This window comes from Monosiga brevicollis, genomic scaffold (genome assembly GCF_000002865.3).
Source record: "Monosiga brevicollis MX1 MONBRscaffold_3 genomic scaffold, whole genome shotgun sequence".
Taxonomy (NCBI): Eukaryota; class Choanoflagellata; order Craspedida; family Salpingoecidae; genus Monosiga; species Monosiga brevicollis.
In genome coordinates, this window is record NW_001865040.1 from 1,352,811 (window position 1) to 1,361,300 (window position 8,490).

Below are 8,490 nucleotides of genomic sequence, written 5' to 3' on the forward strand. Positions count from 1 at the left end.
AGAGAGACAGAGACAGAGACAGAGACAGAGACAGAGACAGAGACAGAGACAGAGACAGAGACAGAGACAGAGACAGAGACAGAGACAGAGACAGAGACAGAGACAGAGACAGAGACAGAGACAGAGACAGAGACAGAGACAGAGACAGAGACAGAGACAGAGACAGAGACAGAGACAGAGACAGAGACAGAGACAGAGACAGAGACAGAGACAGAGACAGAGACAGAGACAGAGACAGAGACAGAGACAGAGACAGAGACAGAGACAGACACAGACACAGACACAGACACAGACACAGACACAGAGACAGAGACAGAGACAGACACAGACACAGACACAGACACAGACACAGACACAGACACAGACACAGACACAGACACAGACACAGACACAGACACAGACACAGACATACGCGGATTGTTGCTTCCTGCCTTCACCACAACAGACAGGACAGAGCTGGCGATGGCAGGATGACAACGCGCCTACCTGCACGAGTTCATCCAGTGTGATGTGGGGTTCCTTGCGAGCAGCTACAACATGAGGCAGGTCTTGCCATAGCCAACGATCGTGTTCGGGGAGATTCACCTAGGTATTGCATGGCATTAAAATCGATCAGGGGCGCCGCGACAAACGGCAGCAAGTAGTGGGGGTCGTGACTGCCAATAACGTACTTTTTGACGCGCTTTACCAAAACCTTGGTAGCGGGTTTTGATGCGTTCATCATAAGCATCAAGTTGTGCTTGCCATGCACTCGCATCGGCCGTCTTGAGCAGCGCCTTGGCCGCCATCTCGCCAAAGGCTCACTGCAAAAAGCACCCCCGGCTCCCAACAGCGCCAGCGCCGTTTCAACTGTCTGACAATTTCTTTCTTACTTTTTCAGAGAGAGAAGAGAGAGAGAGATCTTGACAACGAGAGCCAAATTTTGACCAAAAAAAGGACAACAACGTATTATTTTGTGTTTGAGATCGTCGTGAGGAGCGAAATCTGTTTGCGGAGACATTTGGACGACGACGACGACGACGACGACGACGACGACGGGCCAGCACCGGGATTGGTAACTGTATGGCGTGTCACTACGTGTCAAGCAGTTGGTGATGGCAGCAGCGAGGTATATGTGCAGGCAATAGAGTGACTGACGATCGGTTCTCAACTTGATTGCCTGCGCTTGAGGCACGAGACCTGCGCCCCCCTTTTTTTTGGTCGGACCATCAGCGTGAGGTTTGGGAGCATCATGGGGGTCCAGCCGGCAGTGCAGCAGCTGCCATGAGGCCCAACATGATGGAGCCCAGCATCCCTAGCTTTCAGCGCTTAGTCCTTCCACCTGTACGGCGGACGCCGGATGCAAGCGTCATGCCGCTGCCCTCGCCTCCTTCGCCAAGTGTTGATCACGAGAGCCAGCAGCATGACAACAGTCCTGCACCTCGAGGGCCTTCCCGCATGTCACGGGTCTCTTTTGCTGCTTCACTTGCCTCGAGCCTGGGTATCACTTCGAGCATTCCCAGCAGCTGGGTCAGTTATGCTCGTGCTCTGTCGAGTTGAGTGTTTTTCTGCACAAGCGCCGAGCTTTTCGGCAGCAGACCATGCCATGCTCATGTACACCCTCCTCTCTCCTGATGCTTGAAATGCAGCACCTGGTTCGGAAGTTTGGTCAGACTGAGCCCATTCAGATCTGGACTGGGGGATGCATCCCTGCCCAAGCGCGCATGCGCCAAGTAGCCATCAGGCAAGTGGCAAGATTGAACACGCAGTCGTGCTCCTCGCCCTGCCTCACTCCAAAATCGCAGCTTCATCTTCGTCCTTGGAACCTCATGATTGCCTTCACCGTCCGGCGCGGGCCAATGCGCCTGCCTTGCTAAACACCAGTGTTTTTGTCCTCTCCCCAACCTTTGATTATTTTATCTTCTTCATCATTGTGCTCAATGCCATCTTTATGGCCCTATCTCATCCACCCCCCTACGCCGAGTAAGTGGGTCGTGGTTGCGAGGCGAATCAGGCCTATTCCAGCCGAGCCACTTTCTTCGCTGCTGTGTCTGCCAACTCATAGCCTTGCATCTCTTCCAGATATATCTTCACGGCCATTTACACCATCGAAATGATGGGCAAGATGTTCGCCATGGGCATCGTGCGAAATCGACTCTGCTATTTACGCGAGCCATTCAATATCCTGGATGCTTTTGTTGTTGCTCTCAGGTTCGTGGGCTTACCCTGTTTACTGTCATTGTCTTCAAATCCTTGCCCTCTAATTTGATACCAGCTCACCGGGCTCTCCCTGCCTCTCCGCCTGGTCTCAGCTACTTGACCTTTATTCCTTCCGTTGGCTCATATGCCGCCATCCGGACGCTGCGCGTCTTTCGAGCTCTACGCTCTATTACCGGTGCGCTCCTGCCTGGCAGCCGACACCACCATGCGATTTTCATGCCTTTTGGATTCAAAAGTCAGCGTTTTCCATTCTATGTCCCTCACGCACCGTGCCTGAACTCGCAATACGGCCCTCGTGCGCAGCCTTGCCTCGCTTGCGAGCCATGGTCAACTCGCTGTGGCGCTGCGTTGTTGCTCTGTGCAGTGTACTGACACTCCTTGCCTTTGCCCTCATCCTCTTTTCCATCATATCCCTTCAACTTTACGCGGGTCAGACGCGTAATGTGGCCTTTTCCAGCATTGCTCAGTGCGTGTGTCTGAGGCTGTTTCAGGGCTCACATTTGCGCCAAACACCCCTGGTCTGCGTATCCCCTGTTTCTTGTTCTTGCCGCGTTCCATCGTTGCCTCAGGCACACTCCGCCACAAATGCGTGGCCTTGGCACCCTCGGGGCTCTCCGATGCAGCCTGGGACTCTTGGATACACAACGCCACCCACTGGGCTACCAACGCTGACGGTGAGTTCTCAGCTCTAATGTCAAGTGATCATGATGGTGTTAGCATCCAACTGTGTACCGTCACAATACAAATCCTGTCTGCCTAGGTGATTACCTGCTATGCGGCAACATGTCGTCGGCACGGCGTTGCCCAAGTGATTACGTCTGTCTTTCGCGCCTTCTGCCAAACCCCAACTATGGGTTCACCAGCTTTGACAACATGGGCGCTGCTGCCCTGACCAATTTTCAGGTTTGCGCTCGCATTCGGGTTCAATGAGTGGGTCTGCTAGCACCGTTTCATCTGTGTGCCGTCACAGCTCTGCTGCAGTCGAGCCTTCTTCGGCTTGAGAGTTGGTCTCTCACGGCTCTTTATTCTACACGTTGTGTTGTGCCTGTGAACACTCAGGTTCTGACACTAGATTTTTGGGAGGATGTTTACAACAAAGTGCTGGAGACCAACGGCAAGGGTCACCTCATCATCTTCATCATCCTTGTATTTGTGGGCTGTTTCTTCATCATCAATCTTGTGCTTGCCATTGTAGCTATGGCTTATTCTCGCGAGGTATGCGTGCATTCGTGTTCACACTCGATTAGGCGCTTCGTGATGTGTTTGTCACTCGCTTGATCTCTCTCTCTCCTTCCACCCACCACACATACCTTTGCCATTGAAATACACCCGCCACGGTATTCAGATAATCGGTTGTGGCCATGTGCTGTATCTAGGTTAAGGTTGAGGCTACGCGTCGCGCAACCTTGGCGAGTCGTGTCATGTCCATTGCCCATGCCGGCTTTACAGACCTGCCCATTACGCGACGTCTGTCCACAAGTGCCGCCGCCCTCGAGTCTGAGAACGCAGAGACCGAGTCCATTGCACCCGCAACGCGTGGTGAGACCAGGGCAGCCAAGGACCCAATTTCCAAGCATGCTGTTTCACGCCCCAAAGCTGAGCAGCTTAGTGCTTGGACACGTGTGCGGCGGGCGCTGTTCACCGTGGCCACAGCTCAGCAATTTGCTACATTCATTACGATTGTGATTGTGCTCAACACAATCACACTGGCCATGTGGTATCCACAGGCCCCCAGCGCCTATCTCGCTGGTTTGGCCATCTGCAATTATGTCTGGACGGGCATCTTTGTGGTTGAGTTGCTCATCAAATTGGGGGGTCTGGGACTACGTTCCTACTTTGCATCTGGGTGGAATCGTTTCGATTGCCTTGTGGTCACCTTGTCCATCGTTGAAATCATCATTGAAGCGACTACCGACAGTTCGACCGGGGGACTTTCAATTCTGCGCAGCTTCCGATTGTTGCGCGTGCTGAAGCTGGCGCGGTCTTGGAAGACCATGCAGCATCTCGTCGGGGTTGTGGGCCGATCCCTTTCGGACTTGCTCAGTCTGACGATCATACTCTTGATCATCATGTACATCTTCGCCGTCATGGGCTTTCAACTCTTCCGTACCGACTACACCCGCGACAAGTTTGAGGGTGAGCTTCCACGCTGGAACTTTGAGGACTTTGGCCATGCCTTTATGGTCGTCTTCCGCGTCCTTTGTGGCGAGTGGATTGAACTTCTATGGGAGACAATGCATGCTGCCGGCTATGGTGCCGTGGTATACTACGTTATTGTGCTGGTCGTTGGTAACTTCATCGTGCTCAACCTCTTCCTTGCACTGCTCCTCTCGGCCTTTGACGTGACGGAGCTGGCCTCGGTGGCAGGCAGCAGCAATAGTACGCTTGCGAGCTCTCGATCTAGCCTACTTAGTGTCAGTTCAAACGACCACGCGACCATCAGCACGGATCAAGACAAAGTTTCCCTACAGGGTTGCAGCGCATCTACGCCCATTGTACTGAACGAGGTGAACCCAGCTCCCAGATCTGAAGGCATCGCGCTGGCTCAGGCGCCGCCGACTGTGATGATAAACCCGCAGCAGGAGTCGCAGAACATGTTCGACCAAAGGAACAGTGCTCCGGGCCTTTTGGGACCCGCTCAAGCCCCGTGTTTAATCCAGAGCGTACCATTGCAAGCGAGCAAGAAGGAGGGCGTTGACAGTGTGGCCAAACAATCGGCGCCCAAGGGTCTTCGACGATTGTGGACGAGCAAGAAAATTGCTCCGATTACGCTGACAAGCGGTGAAAGCAGCGGGCATTCAGAGCCACAATCAAGCCCACGCAAACGAATGGCCTGCTGTATTTGGTCTGCTCAATGCTGGGCCAGCTACAAGGCGAGCCGAGTCAAGAGGGCGGCGTCCCGAGTCGTGAATCATTGGCTATTTGAGACCTTCATCCAGGTGCTCATCCTGTGGAGCTCAATCATGCTTTGTTTTGAGGATGCCAGCTTGCACCGCAATGATCGGCTGCAACAAACGCTGACAGGCATGAACATCTTCTTCACGACCGTGTTCGTATTCGAAGCTCTCCTCAAGATCTTTGCCTGGGGCCCCTATGAGTATTTTCGAGGCGACAATCGCTGGTGGAATCGTCTTGACTTCTTCATCACGCTCGTGTCCCTGATTGATTTGATCAGTGCCGGGGCAGACCTGACGGCTTTGCGATCGCTGCGTACCCTGCGTGCGCTCCGACCACTGCGGGCTATCTCGCGATGGGAGGGCATGCGCGTCGTGGTCAATGCTCTATTGAGTGCCATTCCAGCCATTGCCAACGTTTTGTTGGTTTGTGCCTTGTTTTGGCTCATCTTTGCCATTGTTGGGGTGCAATTTTTTGGTGCACGTTTCGGTCGATGCGTGGATGCGGATGGCGAGCTCGTGCCTCGAACAGAGGTGCGTAGTCGCGCCGACTGTGCCTCGGCCAGTAGCATAGCGGCAGGCTACACCTGGGTCAACCCCACAGTCAACTTTGATAACATCTTGAATGCCTTTGTGGCGTTGTTGCAAGTGGCCACCTTTGAAGGCTGGATGGAGATTATGGAAGCTGCCGTGGACGCTCAGGGCGTTGACAAGCAACCGCAGCGTGAGACTCAATTTGAGGCGTACATCTTTTTTGTCGTCTTTATCATTTTTGGCGGCTTTTTCACGCTCAACCTCTTCATCGGGGTGATTATCGATACGTTCAACCGTCTCAAAGCCGAGCTCAAGGAGGGCCGCAACTTGTTTCTGACGGAGGGCCAACAACAATTTATCACCCAGTTGCAGAGTGCGCTGCGTGCCAAGCCAAAGCGACGCGTAAGTGCCCTTGACCCCGGTTCCGCCATGCGCATGCGCAGTAGGCGGTTTGTTACCCCGGTGTTCTCGCCCAGGCATGCCATGAGGCACACATGCCCTTTAAAATTGGGCACCGATGGGATGACTCTGCGACTCAAGTGACTGACTCACCTGCTTGTTGGCTGGACGGGACGTGCATGTTTAGTATGAGCGGCCACAGCGCCGCTGGCGTGGGTGGTGTTATGACGTGGCTACAGGTCCATATCTGGAGCCCTTTATCATAGGGTGTATCGGACTCAATGCGATTGTGTTCTGCATGTACTACTACGACGAGCCCGCAGCGTTGACCCGCTTTCAGACAATCATCAACCTTGTGTTCGCGGGTATCTTCACGGTCGAGGCCCTGATCAAGATTGCGGCTCTGGGCCGCGCGTATTTTGCTACGGGGTGGAATCGCTTTGACTTTTGCATCGTGGTGCTCACTTTTGTGGGTATTGTGGTGGAGGCGGTGTCTTCCAGCCTGCCCATGAGTCCGACCACGCTGCGCGTGCTCCGCCTGCTGCGTGTGATTCGCGTGCTTCGGGTGGTTAAGCAGGCTCGTGGCATTCAGCGCTTGTTGACGACCATGGTCATGTCTGCACCGGCCCTGCTCAACATTGGAACCTTGCTGTTCGTGGTGCTTTTTGTGTATGCCATCGTGGGCATGACGCTTTTTGCACATGTCAAGTTTACCGGACCCGTCGTCGACAACTTTATGAATTTTCGCAACTTTGGCAATGCGCTGGTAAGTATCGGGTGGGAGGCATGTGCATGTTTTTCCACGCTTGCGCTCGTGTGCGCTCGTGTGCGCCTTAGCCTGGGCCGAAACCCTTTGTCGCTTGTCGCTTCACGTGTGCGGCGAGTGTTTGGGTGGTATGTATTGACGCGTCTTGTCATTGGGCTGGCCGATAGGTGCTATTGTTTCGATTGTCCACCGGGGCGGGGTGGAATGATGTGCTTGAGGCCTGCTCCATCCAAGCGCCCGACTGTGATCCCACTTACTTGGATCTCCCCAACGGCAATTGTGGAGATCCCTTGGCAGCCAAGTTTTACTTTTCCACCTTTGTTGTGGTCACCTTCTTGATCCTTATTAACATGTACATTGCGGTGATACTGGAAAATCTGGCCTTTGTACGTTGACGACCGGGTTGGGTAGTGCAGAGTTGCAGCAATGGTGCTCAGCAGCGCCTGGTCGTACTCTTGTCGTAGGTTCAAGCCGAGGAGAAGCTGCCGCTTACGTCGGCAGAGATTGAGGTCTTTTACGAGAAGTGAGTCGCAGTCAGCCTGTGCAGGCTCGGTGAGGGAGGTTCGAAGCCAACTGAAGTGACTTTTGTATTCGGCATATTGACGACGTCTCGAACTGGCTCGTGTCTGGGTAGATGGGCACATTATGACCCGGATGCAGATCGCTTCATTCTGTACCACGATCTGCACGCGCTCTTTGCCGCGCTACCACCTCCATTGGTGACCCAAACCATGACGTGGGGCCGCATCGCGGCGCTCAATATGTGCGTGGCATCAGACGTAGGGTTGCTTGTCGTTCGAAGCGAACTATGAGACGGCGCTCATTCACCTGTTTTTTTCTTTCCCCGGCTTTGTCTTGGCGGGATGTGTGGATGTGGTTGGGCGTAGACCGCTCTACGCAGGGGACAAGGTGCATTGCTCGGATGTACTGCACGCGCTGATCATGCAAGTGGTACGCCAGCAGGATGAGGAGCACCTCCTCACTGAAGAACAGATTCACCAGGTGCGTCAACAATGCGGTGCTTGCTGGGAAACGGAAGAAGACCAGTCTTGCATTCGCTGATGAACACCGTTTGCTCTTGTAGCGTGTGGAGGACCATATGAGTCGTGCATTCCCAGACCGTCAACAGCTCAGCAAGATCGGCTCGACCTGGGATCGTCTTCGTGAGCAGCAGGCAGCCCGCCGACTGCAGCGGCATGTTCGCAAGGTACGAGCTCAGGCCCATTTCTGCCTTTTCTTTTTCTTGCCAAAGAATCGGTGCGTTTTTTTGGTCTCATCGTTGCTGCATGCGTGCATGCGTGTAGTGGTTGGAGGGACGTCGCGCGATACGTGTGCAATCTTCTAGAAAGTGAACTGTCGAAGGCCAGTTAATCAGCGCTAACCGATACAGTCGTCTCTATAATAGCAAAACTCTGACAATACATGCTGACAAATACATGGCTGGCGCTCGAGACATTTTTTGTTGGTGCATCGTTTGTCAGCTTTTTTCTGAAACTCGCTTGAAGCACGAGCTTGAATGTGTGTGCGACAGTTGTTGATGGGGCTGACAAGGGACCACCGCCCGAAGGCAGGTGGCCGGTGAGACGGGGCTCAGGCACAGGCACTCGCCCTTCTCTCGGCCAAGAACCGGCCACGACCAAACAACAACCGCGAACAAACCAACCAACCAACCAACCAACCAGCGCACATCACCACCAA

At 53.9% G+C, this 8,490-nt stretch overlaps 2 protein-coding genes across 2 annotated transcripts in view; one reads left to right on the forward strand and one right to left on the reverse strand.

Annotated features, from left to right (window-relative positions):
* The window catches only part of MONBRDRAFT_22968 (uncharacterized protein), a gene marked incomplete at both ends in the record, with an annotated part of 1,500 nt that extends 712 nt beyond the window's left edge, over window positions 1-788 (reverse strand). The window contains 2 exons of the mRNA XM_001743359.1: window positions 487-585; window positions 672-788. Coding sequence (XP_001743411.1) covers window positions 487-585; window positions 672-788 — 216 coding nt within the window. The remainder of the gene's footprint in view (window positions 1-486; window positions 586-671) is intronic.
* An 893-nt stretch (window positions 789-1,681) lies between these two features.
* Window positions 1,682-8,144, forward strand: MONBRDRAFT_22969 (uncharacterized protein; the record flags this gene model as incomplete). The annotated part of the gene is made up of 15 exons (XM_001743038.1): window positions 1,682-1,962; window positions 2,062-2,190; window positions 2,292-2,374; window positions 2,769-2,873; window positions 2,960-3,102; window positions 3,259-3,414; window positions 3,576-3,738; window positions 3,853-6,069; window positions 6,266-6,792; window positions 6,960-7,178; window positions 7,257-7,315; window positions 7,427-7,555; window positions 7,680-7,794; window positions 7,877-7,999; window positions 8,097-8,144. 15 exons carry the CDS (start codon window positions 1,682-1,684, stop codon window positions 8,142-8,144), a joined length of 4,497 nt encoding a protein of 1,498 aa, XP_001743090.1.
* Window positions 8,145-8,490: the final 346 nt, after the last annotated feature.